Source organism: Pseudorca crassidens, chromosome X (assembly GCF_039906515.1).
Source record: "Pseudorca crassidens isolate mPseCra1 chromosome X, mPseCra1.hap1, whole genome shotgun sequence".
Lineage (NCBI taxonomy): Eukaryota > Metazoa > Chordata > Mammalia > Artiodactyla > Delphinidae > Pseudorca > Pseudorca crassidens.
The window spans coordinates 100,173,676-100,195,215 of record NC_090317.1 but is presented as its reverse complement, the minus strand read 5'-3'; the positions used below and the strand labels follow the sequence as shown (position 1 = coordinate 100,195,215).

Genomic DNA, 21,540 nt, shown 5'->3' with positions numbered 1-21,540 from the left:
TCTAAGAAAGAGATACAAATGTCATAGAGTTGTCCGTTATGAATGTCACGGAACTGCTAGGATGTTATAAGTATCCAGTGTTTTTCTGCTATGCTTATTGTCTAGAATTAGTTCTTGAAAAGTAAGCTTTACATTAGTCTGTTATGAACATCCTGATATAAAACTTGGAAAAGTATTGTTTTTTAAAGTGCTTTTGGGTTCAAGAAGTTCTACCTCTTCTCTTCTGGTTGTGATGGCCACAATAATACCAGTTAATGACTTTCAGAGGGATTCCATCCTGAGCCGAGTTGGAAAGCTCAGATTACGATTTATAAGGAGGCAGGAGCCTCTTCAGATTCCAGGAAGTAGGACTTTCTATACAGCTTTCAGAGCTGGGAAGGAAATTTGTGAGGTGGCACATAGGGCTGCCATTAGGTATCAGGAGGTCCCGTCTATGAGGCATAAAGGAGGCTGCAGAGCCAGGGTCATGCCATCGGCACTTCATGGTAGAGCAGGAGTGTGGCAAGGATGACCAAGGGAAAAGATGCTGAAATATTTACCTTTTGTTGGGAGCTCTGAAGAACTCCGTTTTGTTTATTCTCAATATCTCCGTTCCATGAGTGAGCAGTGGACGATGTGATCTTCATACCTTTTCCCCCATTGGCAAGCAATATACTTTATTGGTTATTATGCTAGCCATTGGTATAAAACTAAGCAAAAATCAACTTTTGTACAGGGCTTCTGAACAGGATGATTATTTTGTCCTTAAGCACAGTATAATATAAAGGCAAATTTCCCATCCCATTTTCTCCTTCCTTTTTTCTGACTCTCATAATATAGGAGTACTCTTCCTCTAGAAACAGCATGCTGTCTGCAGACTCAACATCTTTCAGCATCCTTGCTCATTAATGAAAGCAAGCAGACACATCAGTGAACTACCCCCACTACATGCAGACATCAATAGAAAGGATTAAAAGGGAACTCTATTGCAGGTCCTCTTATGAGCTGGGGAAGGCACATTTCCTTGAAGACAGCTAAGTCAGAGCGCTGCTACCTTCACAGGCATCTACCTCAGAGGAGCTCCTGGGTTTCTGGGGAGATTAGAAGTGATGTCCAAGACCTGGCTCCATTCAATGGGGCCCCAGGTGGCAGCCAGGACATAGATGGATGATGCTAGACCGTTTGAAAAAACTGTCCCATGAAAATGAAGGCCAGTAGCAGAGCATTTATGACTTCCGGGCAGATATTCTTCAACTTAGGCTGGAGATAGGGACATTTGGGTGCTCTCAACTTCCAACAATAACTTTCTTAAAATTTTTCATAGAAAGATCATAGGCGAGACTATGGGAAGCACTCTGGGATTTTTTTCCCCTCTTGGAATCCCTTCTGGAATGTTGTATTTTAGATGATATCGACTTCTAAAATTCTTTGCTACTTCAGATACTCATCTAGGAACCTAACTGACTGAATCCCAGGATGGATCTGTTTGGCCTAAATGGTTTTGTATAGCCAGTAGTGCCACGGGGTAATTCCAGTGTTCTGAAACACTGCAGATTCTGACAAGAGAGCACCCTAGAGAAAGTACATTGCATAGCTCCTAGAACTTGCCAGGATATTGGAGGAAGAGCTAAATTCTAGTGTGGAATTTCTCATGTTGCAAAGAATGAAGCTTTGGCTACGTGACCAAGAGAAAGTAATTGCAACGTTGCATTAAAAATATGATGTTGTTGAAATGCTATCCTTTAGAGAAATGTTAATTCTGAAACCAACCTTACTCTGCTGTAGGGTTATTGCAACTCCTATTGCGACAATAGGAGGAAATCCCATTCTTGTGGGCAGTTCCTCTTGGGAAAGTTCCATACTGTAGATATAGTTCCCCAATGTGGGCAAGGAGAATGTTCATTTTTACTGGCTCAAAAATTTATTTTAACTTTAGATATTTTAGAAGAAATTTACTAGTCTATCATGGAATATTTAAACAAACCAAAAAAGGTGAACTTCTAAAATGTTTTGTCCCCATGAATCTTTTATCAAGTACCGCCCCTTAACACATCCTTTTTTCATTGTTTGCTCTGATTACAGACTTGGAAATGGATAGTGGGTCCCATGTTCCTGTATCTCTGTGAGAGGTTGGTACGGTTTTGGCGATCTCAACAGAAGGTGGTCATCACCAAGGTATTGGCTGGGTTAGGAATTACTAATACTATCTAACTATATCATGGACAAGTCTATCCAAGTTCTCTATATCATTGTCAGATCTCACTTTTACTCAGTTTATTTTGATTAAACTTAGGGCAGAGAGATGACCTACAGTTTGTTTCAATGTACCTATTTTTTTTTGCGGTACGCGGGCCTCTCACTGTCGCGGCCTCTCCCGTTGCGGAGCACAGGCTCCGGATGCGCAGGCCCAGCGGCCATGGCTCACGGGCCCAGCCGCTCCACGGCATGTGGGATCTTCCCGGACCGGGGCACGAACCCGTGTCCCCTGCATCAGCAGGAGGACTCTCAACCACTGCGCCACCAGGGAAGCCGATTGGGCCTTTTAATTGGGGAGACTAGAAGTTAACATTTTCTGTTGAAAAGTGAACCCAAATGTTTTGTGTAAATGAATCCCTGTGTGTGTGTGTGTGTGTGTGTGTGTGTGTGTGTGTGTGTGTGTGTATGTAGAGGGGAGGAGCATAGAGAGATGATGTGATTAGTTAAGAGTAAAGAAGCAGGGCTTCCCTGGTGGCACAGTGGTTGAGGGTCCGCCTGACGATGCAGGGGACGCGGGTTCGTGCCCCGGTCCGGGAGGATCCCACACGCCGCGGAGCGGCTGGGCCCGTGAGCCGTGGCCACTGAGCCTGCGCGTCCGGAGCCTGTGCTCCTCAACGGGAGAGGCCGCAACAGTGAGAGGCCCGCGTACCGCAAAAAAAAAAAAAAAAAAAAAAGAGTAAAGAAGCAAAAGAGGTGAGTTCAAAAGGTCATGCACTGAGCCTTAAAATATTCAGATGCCAAAAGAACCAGGGAACCAAGGGCGGGTCTCTGTGCTTTGTATACAGTCACAGAGTATCAGAGTTAATGTACTCAAAGTCTCAAATGAGCTAATAACTAAACTGCATTTAGAATTGAATCCGCTAACTTCAAGTATATAGTGGTTTTTCCCCACACGTCTATGCTGCTTCTTATCATTAAATAAATAAATATCCAACTAAATAAATAGAAACGGAATTGCCTTATTATAGTTTCAGGAAACATCAGACAGGACTATTTTTATCAAATAAAATTTAATTCAGTTCAGTTCAGAAAGTATTTACCAAAAGCTTACCATGGGTTGCTTTTGCAAAACACAAAAAATCTTCCACTCCACCACCCTAGCTCTTCTTTCTTGGCATCTATGGAAGGTCATAGTAAAGTTAGTCCAGCTGACATTGGAAACCTTGAAATATAGGAAGCCACAACAGTTCTCCTTTTATGATATTTATATTGTACTATGAGAAAAAGCCCACAGATCAGCAAAAAGAACCACCACAAAATTTCCCGTACTAGACTAGAATGAACTAACCAGACAAGTATTTCCTCTAAGCCTATTTCTAAGGCAAACTTGTTTGCCTGTGAAGAAAATAAGTATTCATTTTCTTCTCATGTAAACACACATAAGAAACAAGGTACTATCCAAAAGTATTCTGGTGACAACGCTGTCCACTAGTGCATTTTATTCCCTTCTATCCCGATGTTCCCTGTGGTAGCAAAATTGCAATATGGTGGAACTCATTCTCACCACACAAAATTGCAACATGAGCAACATAATTTTCAAACTCATTTTCATCCATTTTTATTTTCTGTTTCAAAATGAAGCTCTCCACCTCCTTATTTCAGTGATGAAGGGAAGTTGGTTACAGCCTTGTCATATAACTTAAGTTTGAATCACAAGTTTTAGAAATGCTTGGCAATTTTTCTTAAAAGGATTTCCTATTGTCCTACTCCTCACGGGTGAAAAGAAAAGCTCGTGTATATCAGTCAACATTAGGAATCTGCTATTTTGTTTCTATTGATTTTTCTTTCCTTTGATGTCCCTTGGTTTGTTTTCAGTTGCACATATAAAGTCCCTCTAGGATCTCAGGAATCATCAAAGAAACATATTACTTTGTATATTACAATGAAATCATTTTGTTATTTACCAACTTACCAGTTGATGGACATTTGGAGTGCTTCCAATTTTTTGGCTATTGTAAACAAAGCTGTTATGAACATTCAGGTACACGGAGAAGGAGGATGGCAACAGGCGGGTGGGGCCTGGCTTTGGGAGAGATGGATGGTGTATTCCCCAGGTAGGGAGAAATGTAAAAACAATGCATGGAGTCAGGCAGGTTCAAGGTGGGACTTGGGACAAAGACAGACCAGCACCTTAGGCTTGGTTTGGGCGATGTTGCTATATTATTAGCCAATGGGGTCTCCTTCTGCTTCTGTCCGGCTGCTAAGGCTCTTGATCATCCCTTGGGGAGATAGGAAGGCTGAGCAGGAAACCATCTCTTCTTCCTGTTTCTAGCAACTGCCTTGTCTTCTTAGAGAAAAAGAAAATCACATTAAGCTGGTGTCTTAGGTTGGATTCCCTGGCAAAGATTCTGAGACAGAGAACTGCATGCAGAAGTCTTATCGGGGCATGTTCTCAGGAGATGAACCTGTAAAAGAAAAGAAAGGCAGGATTGGGGGAAGGAAATTGCTGGCCCGAAGTGGTTGCAACTGCAGCCTCAGCTGATCCTACAGGAAGTGCTGCAGCTGCGATGGCCCCTGGGAGTTGTCCCAAAGTGAGGACAAGGGCCAGGCCTTTGGATCCCTTCCCCAGCTCACTGTTGGCCATGGGCGACAGCCGAGGGCAGTTGCCAGTGAGAGGCAGGTTTGCTGGAAGAACTGCTGTGTTGGCCCTGAAGAAGGGACCTGTGTGGGGCATCTTAGCTCAGCCTTTTATCCATACAGATACTGAAAAGGCAAGTACTGGGGGAAAGGTTCATTTCCAGAGACACATTTTGTTCCATAGGTGGTCACTCACCCTTTCAAAACCATCGAGCTACAGATGAAGAAAAAAGGATTCAAGATGGAGGTGGGCCAATACATTTTCGTCAAGTGCCCTGTGGTGTCCAGGCTGGAGTGGCACCCTTTCACCCTGACCTCTGCCCCCGAGGAAGACTTCTTTAGCATCCATATCCGCATCGTGGGGGACTGGACGGAGGGACTGTTCAAAGCTTGTGGCTGTGATAAGCAGGAGTTTCAAGATGCCTGGAAACTACCGAAGTGAGTACAAAGCGCCTATTACAAAGGTGCATCAGTTCAGGAAAAATGTCACTCTACTAGCTCCTGAGTCTGACGAAACATACGGATTCTATAGGGAGCTATCTCGGTGTTCCCCGTTTTATACGTGTGCTGTGCTTATGCATATATGTATAAATCTTATATGAAATATAAAATGTTTGAATCAAATATTAATCATGGATATTCCCCAGTGCCTATAAATTTGTAAGGGTCAAGACCAAGGTATATTAACTTGCAATCAAAGCTATACTTAAAATTTCATTGGTGTACGTTATTTGAGGGTAAATGCCAGATGTTACTCACTTGGCCTCTTTCTTCCCACACGCCTAACATGGTGTCAGGCACTTAGTAGATGCTGAAGAAAAGTATGTCAAATAACTCAATGAATAGACCAACAAAAAGTAGAGATATTAAATTTATAAGATATCATGACATGGAAAATTCTCACTTTAATGTACAGTGTAAGCAGGAATTTCAAGTGTGGGCTCACCTGGCAAGAGACACAGACGTGTGTGTGTGTGTGTGTGTGTGTGTGTGTGTGTGTGCGCGCGCGCGCACGTGCGTAGTGAGTGAACGGGGTTGGGGACATGAAAAAAATACCCCTGAGAGTTACCAAATGTTTTCAGTTAGCTAAAAATTCCTCTTCTTACTTCCAACCCCGATGTTCACACCGAGTTGGTTACTTGAAAGCTATCTCACAGAACAAAGTGTCACATCAATACATTGTCCCAGTTTGAAGTGACGTGTCGCACACCTGCAGTGATAATGTGTGCCCCATCCTCCTCTGAAGAGCAAGGTGTCCGTGTAACTATCTCCCCCATGCTTCCCTCCAGGATAGCTGTTGACGGGCCCTTCGGCACTGCCAGTGAAGATGTGTTCAGTTATGAGGTGGTGATGTTGGTGGGAGCAGGGATCGGGGTCACGCCCTTTGCATCCATTCTCAAGTCGATCTGGTACAAGTATTGCAATAAAGCCCCCAATCTGAGGCTGAAGAAGGTAGGTTCTTTTCTTTTTCAGAGGGCTTGGAGCATTCACCACAGTCTGCCAAGTGAAGCCTCAAAGAGCCTTCAGGGCAGAGGCTGGCAGAGACTGGCGGAAGTGGAGACAAGTTCTAGGTAGTTTCAGAGAGGCAGGCTTTGCACAAAAGGCCTGTTTGATAAGTCAAAGGTGCTTCTGGGGATTCCCTGGCGGTTCAGTGGTTAGGACTCAGCGCTTTCACTGCCAAGGGTGCCGGTTTGATCCCTGGTCCGGGAACTAAGATCCCGCAAGCCATGCGTGGCACAGCCAAAAAAATAAACAAACAAACAAATAAATAAATGTGGTTCTCTATAAGCAAGCCTATTATTGAAAGTACAAATATACTGTATTTGTGTAGCATTACTGGAAAGTCAGAAGAGAGTTGGGAATAGAAAGTGTCCACAACCCCAATCCAATAGTTACACTTTTTGTAAATTCTCTTCCAACATGTTTACATATTTTTAGAAAGCTGTATATATTGAGTATGTACAATTTCACGTCCTGCTCTTTTTAAAACATATAGTACTTTTCAGTGTTGTCACAAGCTTGCTGATAATCATTTTTGATGATTCTTTCATGTTCCACTGAGAGGATAGAATAATTTTTCTATCATCTTACATTAGATATTGACATGGATTCCATTTCCAGCCCCCAGCACATTTATTTGCAGGGGGAGGGCAGGAGACATGTCCTTTCATGACACTTTTACTTTTTTCCTTTCTTATGGCTGTCTCCTCAGAATAAAGTCCTGGGGGATGTTTTGGTTACATGTAAGTTTGGTTTCATTGCCCAATAAAGGACATCTTTAATAAAGCTTGAGTCATTCTAATAGCTGTAGAGATAACCTCTAACAGGCACGTTGAGCTTACCTTGACTTTTCATTCTCCCCTTCCCCTCTTTTCGATGTGGAGGAGGTGTGGGTAGGACTACTTTTTCCCCTACGAACTCAGGGAAGTCTGCCAGTAGCGGGTAGGGACGTAGTGCGGTGGCAGCCATGGCTCGTCTAGATCCTATTGGTCTTTCTGAGAGGAGGGTCAAGGGAAGCCGGGGATCCTGGGAGGGCAAGAGCAGACCCAGGGGGAAAGTTGTGGGCCAATGTTTTCTTCTTAAGCTACGGATTTCTGAGAACAAGCTATTTATTTTCTGCCCTGCCGTGTGAAAGCCAGAGCAGGTTCATGTGAGCTAGTTTGTCAGATATCTAGAGCTTTCTGAAAACCCATGTTTCCAGGCATTCTGAGCAGCAGGGAAAAGTGGGGGTGGGGAGGGTAGAAATCCATATTTCAATGCTGATAGGTCCCTATTTAAATATAATCTGCTTGACTCACAGATACAGAGAAAGAACTAGTGGTTACCAGTGAGGAGAGGGAAGTGGGGAGGGGCAAGACAGGGGTAGGGGATTAAGAGGTGCAAACGACCATGTGTAAAATAAATAAGCTACGAGGACATAATGTACAACATGGGGAATATAGCCAATATTTTATAATAACTATAAATGGAGCATAACCTTTCAAATTGTGAATCACTCTATTATACACCTGTAACTTATATGATATTATACATCAACTATCTTTCAAAAAAAGATAAAAATAAAAAAAGAAACATAATCTGCTTCACGGTCTGTCCCCCTCTCAGATCTACTTCTACTGGCTGTGCCGGGACACACATGCCTTTGAGTGGTTTGCAGACCTGCTGCAGCTGCTGGAGACCCAGATGCAGGAGAAGGACAACGCCGGCTTCCTCAGCTACAACATCTACCTCACTGGCTGGGATGAGTCTCAGGTGAGGAAAAGATCCCCAATCTCAGGTCCCTCCCACAGTGCCCAGGGCTTACCGACTTCCCCTTGGTTATTGGAATGTCTTGTGTACTGTTTTTAAGAACAGTCGATGGGTTCAGGTGATCCAACACATTCACTCTGACTCAGTATCCCCATTTGTTCAGACGGTTGATATTAGATTCAAAGTTGGTATCTGTGGGACGGGTCAAAGCTAGGGAGCCTACCAGGGAATCAGAGCCATGACTTTGACCTTGTTAGAGCAATGCCTCCACCAGGGTACAAGGTTACTTGAACCTTGTGGACAAGGTGGACAAGATGATCTACGGGGTTATGGGAAGAAAATAGAGAAAAGATCAGCTCTCTCTCGTTCTCTCTCTCTCTCTGTCTGTATTTATATATACACATGCATATACATATATATGTATACACATGCATATATATGTGTATATATTCCTTTAATTTATGTTTATGCATGTTTTATACTATACATAATACATTTAATAAGGAGTCATAATAACTGGCAATAGTTATTAAGCATATGCTTGTGCCAAGTATTGTTCTTAGTGTTTACATAGATTGTCTAATTAAATCCTCACAACAACCTTATGAAGTAGCTATTATTCTTTTCCAGATTTCACAGATGGGGAAGCCAAGGCCCAGAACAGGTTAGGTCATTTGTCCAAGGGCATCCGAGTAATAAATGCTCCAGAACTTGCACTCTTAGTACTCCCAGTAGTTCATGATTATCATTTGTAAATAAATCAATATATATCTAATGAAGGTGATATATATGTATATATATATATGGGTGTGTGTGTATGTGTATATGTATATATGTGTGTGTAGTATGTGTATATGTATATATGTATATATGCTTTCTCCCTCCTGAGACATTTAGCAATGGAAATGTGAATTTTCGATTGAGAAGACAATTACAGTTAATTACAATTATTGATAAGATAGTCACAATTCACAAGACAGCCCCCCACAACAAAGAATTATCTGGCCCCAAATGTCCAAAGTGATGAGACTGAGAAACTCAGAAACAAATTAATGATTCCTAGGGGGTAACATCTTTCTAAATAAGCAAACATTAATGACTTGGCCTGGAAGCAGCATGACTGTCCCCCTGAGTGAGGGGGTAAGGCAAGGGTCTCTGCCCACTCCTGGCCACTGCCTCAGATGGCCATCCCCACACAATGGCTCCTCAGCCCAGACAGTTTTCACAGGCACCTGGTCCCTGCAAAAACCGACTTCTTCTCATTTAGGTTTTGGCATATCGCTTATCATAGGTTCTCCAAGTCTTAGGAAAGGCTTGTTGCAAACGTAGGTCCAGGGACACATCACCATGAAAATTGCTGCTCCAGAAAAAGTGCTTTTAAGATGCCACTTCTGCAATTTAAAAATGAAACAACAACAACAAAATTTGATAAAAATGAAACCCAGGGGAAAAAATGTATAATATATAAATTGCTTTGCAGTTTTGTTTTTTTCAAAAGCCAGACATAGTTTTTTAAGTGGGAAATCTCTTTGCATTGAAAACTAGTTATTTTGCTTTGCAAAACTTTGTCCCTACAGGATTATCAAACCGGGGTAACTACCCTTCTTAACCTCTTCCATCCCCATCATCCATTCCCTGTCCAGTGAATTTAAAATCTGATTTGATTGTTAAATAAATGTAATTAACCATTTTTATTTTTAAAAAATACCTGTTGTTCAAACTGAGGCCCCCTAGAATGGTCACAGGAAACAACACATGACTGCACACACACACACACACACACACACACACACACATACACACACACAGAGAGTAGCTTTAGGCTTGGTTTGATGTCTCATTACATTACCAAAATATGAATACATTTTAGTCTATGGTTGTCTTAATTCTTAGTGATTCTCCCAAAGGAGCGGGAGTATATTAGGGTGAGAAGAGACTGTCAGACGTACTGCAGAGAGAAAAACAGTGAGATAGAGAATTTAAATCCTACCCACACTTCAAAGTCTGGCGCAAATGTGGCCACCCTGAAACCTTCCCATATCCTTCCACCCGTGCTCCCTTCTTTGTCCTCATGGAGATGTTTGTGCCTCCTCTATGGTCTCCCTTTCTAGACTGTAAATTACTTGAGAACTGGTTTCTTCAGTGTTGACCTTCTAGCTTCCAGCATGGTGCCTTGCCCCAAATACATACAGTTAGAACGGTAATTAGAGCTTGGTTTGTGAGATATCTAAGTATATCTGTGTGTGTTTATACAGCATGCCTCTTTTGTCTGAATTCATGTCCTTTCCTGCAGGCCAATCACTTTGCTGTGCACCATGACGAGGAGAAAGATGTGATCACAGGCCTGAAACAAAAGACCTTGTATGGACGGCCCAACTGGGATAATGAGTTCAAGACCATTGGGAGTCAACACCCCAGGTAAGGAATTCCCCCGCCAAGGTGTTCTTTTTTTTTTTTTTAACCATCTTTATTGGAGTATAATTGCTTTACAATGGTGTGTTAGTTTCTGCTTTATAACAAAGTGAGTCAGTTATACATATACATATGTTCCCATATCTCTTCCCTCTTGCCAAGGTGTTCTTGAGGCTCATGGTCTACAGAAAGCAACAGCTTCCAAACATGGCTAGATTTATGTATTGCAGAAACTAAAATACCTAGGTTACCATATTCACACCCATAAAAGGTTCTAGATATCTCTGACTTTAAGAGGAAGTCTTTAAATCACACCAAACAAAGATTCCCAGGCCCCACCTCAGACTTTCTGAAGCCTGTTCCCCCCACATAGGCCCATAACTCAGTTCTTTTCTTTCACCTCCTAAATTTCAGTCGTGTATCTACTTCTATTAATTCTCTATGATTTATATTTATTACTAAGGAGACACTGTCCCCACTTTCATTTATAGTTTTTGGGTCCAAGATCATAAGTTGACAGATATTCCAGGTCCTTCCTGCCCTCACTAAAGCTTTGGTCATCGTGAAACTAAATGTTCTATAATATAAAAGACAGCTCCCCACAACAAAGGATTCCCTGACCTAAAATGTGAGTAGTGCTGAGGTTGAGAAACTGTTTTAGGTCAGTTTTCATTGTGCTACTATTCCTTGGTATTTCTAAGTTTTTCCTGCCTACTGTACTGACTGTTCTTGAAACTCTTTATCAGTCATTTACACTTTAGAGTGAACGAGGCTTGGTTGGTTTCTCGAATAGATTGATTGGTAAAGGAAAGTAGCTTAAGAAAGAAACAGGATGCAAAGGAAGCACTACAGTTCTTGCTTGTCTCGCAAGCTTATCCTCTTACGTTCTCTAGATTTTCAGATTCTCCCTTTTCTTCTTTAAAGTCACAAACATTTCTCAGAACATCTCCAGGCAACCTTTATTTGCCTTAGTTTACTAAGACTTCCAATGAAGCTCAAGAGGAGAAGTGCTACTTACCTGTCTCTTGGCTTCAGGCTCCATTTCCACTCTTCATGCTCTCTTGTGTATCGTGGCGGGCTAGGAGTCTGAAAACTGCATTTCTAAAATCTAGAACACATGACAAACTCAAGAATTATCACCATAAATACACTCTTTACGCCATTGCTTCTTACACGTTGATGAACATATAAATCACTTGGGGAAGCTTTTTGAAACGCTGATTTAGTATATGTGGGGTAGGGCCAAAGCATCTACATTCTTGGTTTTGAATAGATTTTTGAGTTTTACTGAAATCTTACGTGAACAAGAAATTGGAAATACAATCACATCAAAGAACAAATTGTCACGGCTTTGACATTTAAGCCAAACCAATTTTGTAGGGCAGATTTCAAAAAGGTGTGAAGTTATAACAATTTAAAAACACAGTTGACCTACTTTAAGAATCTGCATTCTTAAAAAGCTGACACCGAGGCTACTGGTCCGGAACCAGAGCTAGAGGAGCAAGGCTTTAAAGTCTAAAATGTTGAGGGATGAAGTCACACGAAGCTGTTGGCAGAGGTGGTGTTCCTGAAGCGGGTTTGTCCTTGATTTTAAGATGCTGGAGTGTTTGGGGACATAGAGCCCTGAAGGGCAGTAGCCCACAGGCTCACAAATTCACCCTCATTTTCCCTGTAGTAGAAGTTTCCGCAAACCCTGCTTGCATGTCATTTTTTCAGAGAAGTCAGCTGCCTTTTGAAGTAGCCAGCTGCCCGCCCCTCCCAGCCCCGCAAACAGGGCCGAGCCACGCTCCCTCATGGTAACCTGAACTCTGTCATTTGCGGAAGGACAAAGGAGCAGAGGGGACTCTGCTCTGAGGCCTGAAATCAATAGGAAATCCCCCCATGTGCTTTGTAATTGAGCCCATCCCAAAGCCTGAAACTGTATTTTTTCTTTCTTTCCCAAAAGTACCAGAATAGGAGTTTTCCTCTGTGGACCGGAAGCGTTGGCTGAAACCCTCAATAAACAGTGCATCTCCAACTCCGACTCTGGCCCCAGGGGAGTGCATTTCATTTTCAATAAGGAAAATTTCTAACTGGTCTCTTCCATGAGGAAATAAATGTGGGTTGTACCGCCAAATGCCCCAATAATGCTAGTTGATAATATAAGTTCCCTCCTTTCAAGAAAAAGAGAGAAAGAGAAACTATAATGTGATGATTTGCCCTGAAAGGAATGTCAAAGATTGTTCAACAGTCATAAATTTGCATTTGTATGGGGTTTTATGGTTTTCAGAGCAATTATATACACATTTTTTCATTTTGTTTCCTCACAGTAATTCCAGAGAGAGGTAGGGCAAGGATTCTCAGACTCAGGTCTCAGGATTAAAAAATGGGGGCTCAAAATGGTGAAGTAGCTTCCCTAAGATTAAAGCTGAGACTGGCTCTAGACCATCTGACTCTAGGTTTGGTGATCTTTCAGCAATACCAGGCTGCCTGGAAATAGGTTTGTATACTCCCCAAAAGAAGAAGCAAACCAGGGAGTAACTTTTCATATTCCCTTTTGTGTCATCTTTGTTATCATTATTGTCCTATCAAAGGAAATTTTCCAAATAAGAGATAACATATGTTGAGAGTGATTCATCACTTAATGGTGACAGCACACTCCAGTTTACCAATGCAGCAGCCTAACTGGGTCAGAGATTCCTCCTACAAAAGAATATTAGACTGACTGGAATTAATGTATGCCCCAGCAGAGAGTGGATACTCAATGAAAGTTTGCTGAATGAATGAATGAATGAAAGGACCTTTAAAACCATACAATGCCAGGGTAGAACTAATTGAAAGCTTTAAACAGGATTATCTGAGGAAATCACTTCTGAGACTCTTGTTGATCAAAGGAACCTGATTCTCTTCAAGGTAAAGAACAGGCTAAGGTTAGTAACCAGTAGGTTGGCCTGTCCAAACATTTTTATTTGAAACATGCAGGAAAGGGAGATAGAGGCAGAGAATTGAACTCCTGTCCTAACTCTGGCTGGCTCCTTATGCTATGAAAGAAATGCAAACTGATTTATTGCCGGAAACAGTCTCCTCCAGCCAGCACTTGTGAATCTGAAATTAAGAATGGTGACAAATATGTATCTGATATGCCCATCTGCTTTAAATAGCATCCACACTTTGTTTTACTTAAATACACAAGCTAAAGAGATCTTACTGGTGTAACTAACGATTTATTGTTCTATCATCATGATCATGATGAAATTTACATCCCAGAAACTAAAATCCCTAGCTTACTGTGTAGGTATTGGATTCATACCCAGTAGAATGTTCTGGATATCCGTGAGTTTGAGAGTCTCTAAATCATTGTTAATGTGGCCAGAAAGGTTTTTTTCCCGCCTCAGGACTGCTCCTACTTCTGGGAACTAAAAACAGCTTTATGTGTTATATCCTCTGGGGCCACAGATATTTAGAAGTATTCAACTTTGATCATGAGAAAGAAAGAGAAGGGAGCAGGGGGGAAGGGCAGAAGATGGGGTTAGGAGGAAAGGGGAGGGAAGGGGGAAGAGAATAGAAGGAGAGTGAGAGAAAGCGAAAAAAGGCAAAAGGGAATGGTAGGTGAAGGGGGTCACTTTCTACCCCAGATTTCTTAAAGTCTTATACGTATTGAATGTAATTGCAGGAGGTACACACATATTCATTTTATTTTGATAACATATGGTATTGAATCTGAAATTCTGGCCATGAATTTGATGCTGAGTGGGCATATTCAGGGGACTGGGCTGAACTAGTAAGAACTCAGTTGTCCCTTTGGGTTCCCAGGATACCCCGGGCACTGAGGGTCGGTCCTGACAAGTCAGGCTTGCTTTGAGAATGTCACCTCCCCACAATGTCCCAAGACTGTTTCTGCAAAGAGAAACTTAGGTCCAGCCTGTTCACACTGCACCCCAGGTATCAGTTCATTCATTCAACAAACTTTTATTGTGTTATTACTATGACTCAGGCTCTGTGTTGATAGCTTCAGTTCTTTACACCAAAGTGTGAGCCAGAGGGGGAACCAGAGTTAATAAGTAGTCTGAGAATCCGGGCCCTCGCTCACCTGTGTGGCGTAAGTAAAACCAACTCCATTTGTTGCTCTGAAAATGTTTCTCCAGGGTTTTCTTTTTTTTTTTTTCCCCCGGTACGTGGGCCTCTCACTGCTGTGGCATCTCCCGTTGCGGAGCACAGGCTCCGGACGCGCAGGCTCAGCGACCATGGCTCACGGGCCCAGCCGCTCTGCGGCATGTGGGATCTTCCCGGACCGGGGCTCGAACCCGTGTCCCCCGCATCGGCAGGTGGACTCTCAACCACTGCGCCACCAGGGAAGCCCCAGGGTTTTCTATTTTTGACACCAACAGACTTACCAAAATAGATCTTCCCTGTGTTATCCTGGTTATGAGATGAAAAATGAGTGTGAAAGCTCTTGTCATTATGAGAGCTTCCTTCTCCATCCTTCTCCCCAGCCATCGGCTGCCCGCACAGCTTTTTTAGCATTTAGTATTTAGTAACAGGTAGTGAGAACACGATTAAGCATTGTTTTTAATCTCAAGGCTATGAAGGCTTTTCTTATTTCTTTTGCTTTTGCAACACTGCATTTATGAAATTTGAATACTTGTAGATGTTGTGTGTGAATAGTTTACGGGGGGTGGGGGGACCCTGGGAGATAATTCTTGGGAAGAACTATCAAAACTGTGCTCAATTATTAAAATGAATGAGCTCTCTCTGTGTCTGTGTTATTGATCTTCATATTCAAGGGTGGATTCAGGTGGCAAAGATTTTCTCTGCCCCAGTGGGATTGAGATTCTCTGTGTTTTTGTAGATATGTCAAACACTGCACAATTTCTGGATTGAGAAGGGAAAACTGAGTACTGAGTTCTGTACTAATGTCCTGGTGACCCTCACAGCACTGGTATAAGGGAATGGACAAGGGAGTGTCACCTGACATTGCAGACAGAATTTCAAAGGCAAAGAAGTCCTAGTGTAAGACCTTTTTTTTTTTTCATTTCCACTCACCTTTTCGGTTCTAACTTTGCAATTAGCTGCCATCATGTGCTCATGGTTCTGTACTGGTCATTGTTCTAAGCAAGTCAACCAGTTATGACCCCCTGCCCCATGTAGGAAAGGGATAGAGGTGTGGGCATATGCTGCCACGGGGGGGAAAGGTCATTAACTGAAATAAATGTCAATAATAGAAATAGCTAATGTTTAATAAACACCTACTATGCCAAACATTTTACATCCACTTCAGCTAATCCCTCAGGACACTGTAAGTCATTTTATCCCAATTTCGTTGATAAAACAAAAAACAAACAAAAATACTGAAGCCGAGAGAGGATAACTGATAGGCTCAAACTATCCCACAACTACTGGGTGACTGTGTCAAAATTAAGTCCATATCTTTCTAGCTAAAAAGCCCATGTTCTTTACACCACACTAACAGATTAGACAAGGTATAAGTAACCAAGGATATTTTTAAAGCTATTGTGCTAGGTACAGATTCTGCACCAAGAATAGCTGGGTAACAGTGGTGGTATAAACCTCTGGTTTATGCCATCGAAGTATCTTGGTTCCTTAGTTTAGAAACATTCGTTAACTGGATTCATGCTAATTTTTACTTTTATTTATTCTGTTGTTTTTTCAGCTTTATTGAGGTATAGCTGACAAATAAAATTATAAGATATTTAAAGCGTACAGCATGATGATTCACCAAATAATGTTTTTCCAAAGAACAGCAACTTTCACTTATATAACCACAATGCAATGAACCAATCCAAGAAATTTAACACTGATACAAAACTAGCATTTACTATATAGTCTACGTATAGGTGACATTGTATCCTTAGTGCATTGTATTAGGAGGTAGGTATTGTCAGTTTGTCCTGTTATTAGTGGTATTAAGTTTCATCACCAGATTCTTCTGTTATAAACGTAAAGGTATTATTTTACTTTTGTAATTAGTAATTAGCATTTGGGGAATATGTACTGACTGTATAAATATCATTTTCTCCAATTGTCTTTCACCCAGTCTCGTTCTGGCCTTCATTGATGAAATTACACTGAACCAATTTTTATAATGATGGTTACAAAATATCCGGATTCTTAAACCTCAATAATCTGCCAATTTCTTTTTCCCCCAGGTTTATTGAGATACAATTGATACATAACATTGTGTAAGCTTAAGATATACAATGTGTTGATTCGATACACTTGTATATTGCAAAATGATTACCGTGATAGAATTAGCTAACACTTCCATCCTGTCATATAATTACCATCGCTTTTTTTGTGGTGAGAACATTTAAGATATACTCTTTGCAGTATCCCACAGGTTTTGACATGTTGCACTTTCATTTGCATTTGTTTTGAGATATTTCTTGATTTATCTTTGATTTCTTCTTTGACCCATTGGTGTTCAGGAACATGTTGTTTAATTTCCACATATTTGTGAATTTTCCAGTTTCTTCCTGTTATTGATTTCTAGCTTCATACCATTGTGGTCAGAAAAGATACTTATGATTTCAATCTTCTTAAATTTACTAACACTTGTTTCTGACCTATCATTTAATCTATCCTAGAGAATGTTCTGTGTGTGCTTGAGAAGAATGTGTATTCTGTTGCTGTTAGATGGAATGTTCTGTATATTTCTGTTGGTTCCATTGGTCTAAATTGTGTTTCAGGTGCAACATTTCCTTGTTAATTTTCTGTCTGGATAACCTATCCATTGTTGAGAGTGTGGTATTGAAGTCCCCTACTATTATTGGATTGTTGTCTATTTCTCCCTTCAGATCCATTAGTATTTGCTTAATGCATTTAGGTGCTCCAATATTGGGTGCATATACATTTATGATTATTATATCTTCTTGACTAATTGGCCACCTTATCATTATATAATGACCATCTTTGTCTCTTGTTACCATTTTTGCCTTAAAGTCTATGTTGTCTGGTATAAGTATAGCTACTCCTGCTCTCTTTTGTTTCCACTTACGTGGAATATCTTTTGCCATCCCTTCACTTTGAGCCTGTGTGTGTCCTTAAAGCTGAAGTAAGCCTCTTGTAGGCAGCATATAGTTGGGTCTTGTTTTCTACCCATCCAGCTACTCTCTGCCTTTTGATTGGAGAATTCAATCCATTAGCATTTAGAGTAATGATCGATTGGTAAGGACTAACTAATGAGATCTTTTAAATTGTTTTCTGGCCATTTTGTAGTTCTATTTTCCTTTTATTCCTTTCTTGCTGTCTTCCTTTGTAAATTGAGGAATTCCTTAGTGGTATGCTTTACGTTTACCTCCCTTAGTGGTACCCTTCCTCTTTACCTTTTGTGTATTTACTGTACATTTTTGCTTGGCGGTTCCCATGTGGCTTACATAAAACATATATATAACAGTCTATCGTACACTGATAATTTCATTTTGATTACATACAAAAACTCAATCCTTCTACTACGCCCTTTTATATTTTTATGTCACCATTTACATCTTTTTATATTGTGTAACGATTGACGTTAACAAATTGTTGAAGCTATAGCCATTTTAATACTTTTGTCCTTCAACCTTTGTATAGAGTTAAGTAGTCAACACATCACCATATTACAGTATTCTGAATCTAACCCTATGCTTACTTTTACCAGTGTGTTGTATATTTTCACATGTTTTCATGTTACTAATTAGCATCCTTTTGTTTCAGCTTGAAGAACTCTTTTCAGCATTTCTCGTAAGGCATATTTAGTGGTAAGGAATCCCCTCAGCTTTTGTTTATTAGGGAAAGTTTTTATTTTGCCTTCAATTCTAAAAGGCAGCTTTGCTGGGTAAAGTATTCTTGACTGTCAGCTTCTTTCTTTCAGCGTCTTGAATATATCATCCCATTCTCTCCTGGCCTGCAAGGTCTCTGCTGAGATATCCACTAATAGCCTTATAGAAGTTCCCTTGTACGAGAGTTTTTTTTTTCTTTTGCTGCTTTTAGAATTCTCTCTTTGGTTTTAGACAGTTTTTGTTGTTGTTGTTGTTGTTTTGTTTTGTTTTACATCTCTTGGAGAAGATTGTTTTGGGTTGAAATTTTTAGGTGGCCTATTAGTCTCATGAACTTGGATATCTAAATCTCTTCCCATGTTTGGGAAGCTCTCAGTCATTATTCTTTAAATAAGCTTTCTTCTCCTTTTCCCCTCTCTTCTCCTTCTGGAACTCCAATGATGTATACATTATTTTTTATGGTGCCCCATAATTCCCCTAGGCTTTCTTCATCCTTTGCCATTCTTTTTTCTTCTTGCTCATTGATTAGATAATTTCGATTGGTCTATCTTCGCACTCATTGATTCTCTCTTCTGTTTGCTAAAGTCTACTGTTGAAGCTCTCTATTGAATTCTTCAGTTCAGTTATTGTATTCTTCAGCTCCAAAATTTCTGTTTGGTTCTTTTTAATTTTTTCTATCTTTTTTAGAACTTCTCATTTTGTTATTGTATTGTTTCCTGATAGCATTAAATTGTTTATCTGTGTTCTCGTGTAGCTCTCTGAGCATATGTAGAATAATTATTTTGAATTCTTTATTGGGCAATTCCTGGATCTCCATTTCTCTGGGGCCAGTTGCTGAAATGTTACTGTATTCCTTTGGTGGAGACATGTTTCCCTGATTCTTCATGATCCCTGTAGCCTTCAATAGATGTCAGCATATTTGAAGAAGCAGTCATTTCTTCCAGACTTGATGGACTGACTGCTGTAAGGGAAGCCTTTTACCTGCAGAAGGGGGCATACTGGATCATGTTGTGACCCTGGGTCTACTGGTGCAGGGTGCCAAGTGTGGTCTGGAGAAGTGCAGTGTCTCTTCAGCTCAGGCCGCTGTGTGGTCCTTGGTGAGTACTGCATGGGGCGGGGGCTGGGGGCAGTCTGCAGTGGCTGCAAGGGCTGTTAGGATCCTAAACTGTACCTCCAGTTCCAGTAGCTAGTGTAGGTGGTGGGGGTGGCCAGAACTGGTGGTATACATATACTTGGTTGTGGAGGCCAGCTGCAGGTGCCCATGTAGTGACTGAGGCTAGTTGCAGACACACTCGTAGTGATGGGAACCAGGGCAGGTAGCAAGGGTCGGGCTAACTGTGTGCTCTCTAGTAGCTGCAGGGGACCTGGCTGTTCACATGCTTTCCTGTGGCTGCATACTCTCCCCTGCTGGGTGTGCACCCTGCAGTGGAGGCTGGTGATGGGGTCAGGCTGGGGGCGTGCAGGTGCAAAGCCGGAGGTGGGCACAGGTGGGCAGGGTGGTGCTGGCCAGTGACAGACACGGCCTGATCTGGGCCCACAAGCAGCTGTGGTTGTGCGTGCACTCACCCATGGCTGCTCACTCACCCGTGGCTACACACCCTCCCCCGGGCTTGCAGGCTGCAGTGGTGCACAGCTACAGGGGCTAGCCTCCAGAGCAGGCCGTGGGATCACCTAGGGGTGGGGGGTAGGCTGGGATTTTGCACTTAGGCAGCTGCAGAAGCTCCACCCGGCTGTGAGCATGGCTCCAGGGCTCTGATAGGGGTGGGGAGGGACTCAGGCGGCTGGCCTCTTACACTTGCCCAGCCGCAGAGAGCTCACTGGCTGCAGGTGTGATCTCGCTTCTGGTGGGTGGGGTGGCAGTAGGTGGGGAGCGGGGAGAGACTCAGGTAGTTAGCGTCATTGAACAGAATACCTGTGGGGCAAAAGCTGGAGATATCAGCAGCGCGTCTGCAGCAGCTGTGCTGGCCATTGGCTTCATCAGTGGGAAAACCTGAGTTTCTGTGCAGGGCGGGTCTCTGTGAATCACGCTCTCTCCCACTACGTGTCTGCTAATAATAGCCTCTGCTTTCCTTCCTAGCTCGTAGCTGGCTGTATTGACATTTCAGCTTTGCTGGTGGGGTGGGGTGAAACTGAAGCAGAACCTTCGTGAGGGGTCCCAGGAAGCTGAGGACGCTGTCACTCACCCCACTCTTAAGGAGGGGGTAAGTTTTGGTGAGGGGCACTCTTTCTAACTGGGAGCTTCCTTCTTAGCCCTGAACAACGCCAGCTGCAGGGGCTGGGGTGGAGGGGTGATGGGGGCCGAAAGAATTCGTTTTTCTTTTCTTTGTGTGTGATTGTTCTCAGGTTTTTTGTTCCACGGTGTTGCTGAAAGTCCCTAAGTGGACTCTAGAGGTCTCCCAGAGCTGTTTCTGTTCAGGGAGAGTGTCCAGTCATTAATCTTTGTAGGGAGATCAGGAAGCTGGGTTCTCCTACGTCACTATCCCGTAACCTAATTTTCACTTACGAATGGACCTATTAAGAAATGGAGTGATTTTGCTTGGAGAAAAGAAGCCTTCAGAGTGGCTCAATAATATTTATGTAATCTACATTTTTATATTTATTTTGTGCATAAAGGATTTCTATCTGACAGAAAAGGCCAGTTATCGTCAATATTGTGTGTGTGGGGGGGGGTGTGGGTGTGTTATGAAGTAAAATTGCATGAGGAAGAAGCTAAGTTATAAAAGGACAATTTCTCAACTCTAAATGTTGTTGTGTATATACCATTCTGTGGACAAAAGGAAGTACTAAGAAACATTAGACATGAATAGTGGCCGCTATGAATTTATTTTCTTGATCTTACTCTGAGAACTGTACCTGTCTGATTTCTGGAAACAGCCCAAAGTATTATATTCTGAAACTTCATCCTTCGGAGAAGACTACTCCAAATACAGTTAATCTGACTTATGTTTTAAAAATTAGGCTCAAAAGACCTTCATAAGTTTCAGAATTACATTAGAATATTAAGTAATCACCAAGTTTACCATTGTGTTAGATCACTTGATTACTAAACATGGCTTCCTCTTTCCAGTCATGCAGTTCCCAATTAAGTAACAAGAAAATCACCAGCCCTCCCACTCACATAGAAGCTAAACATCACTCTTTCAGATCAGATGGGGGACGGTGGGGAATTCAGGGCAGAAGGAAGGAATCACCTTTGTCTTTCCTGAGATTTTAGAGCAAATTTCAGATATCCTTGCATTGGTTGATAAGAAAAAAGAATCATGCTATCTAAGCATTACCTGGGGTTAGTTAACGCACCTGTAGTGGCTGAAAA

The 21,540-nt window shown here is 41.9% G+C and overlaps 1 protein-coding gene across 1 annotated transcript in view; it reads left to right on the top strand.

Annotated features, from left to right (window-relative positions):
* CYBB (cytochrome b-245 beta chain) overlaps positions 1-15,170 on the top strand; it is a 35,984-nt gene extending 20,814 nt beyond the window's left edge. The window contains exons 8-13 of the mRNA XM_067722838.1: positions 2,062-2,154; positions 4,997-5,250; positions 6,102-6,264; positions 7,918-8,064; positions 10,355-10,479; positions 12,419-15,170. Coding sequence (XP_067578939.1) covers positions 2,062-2,154; positions 4,997-5,250; positions 6,102-6,264; positions 7,918-8,064; positions 10,355-10,479; positions 12,419-12,545 — 909 coding nt within the window. The 3' untranslated portion in view covers positions 12,546-15,170. The remainder of the gene's footprint in view (positions 1-2,061; positions 2,155-4,996; positions 5,251-6,101; positions 6,265-7,917; positions 8,065-10,354; positions 10,480-12,418) is intronic.
* Positions 15,171-21,540: the final 6,370 nt, after the last annotated feature.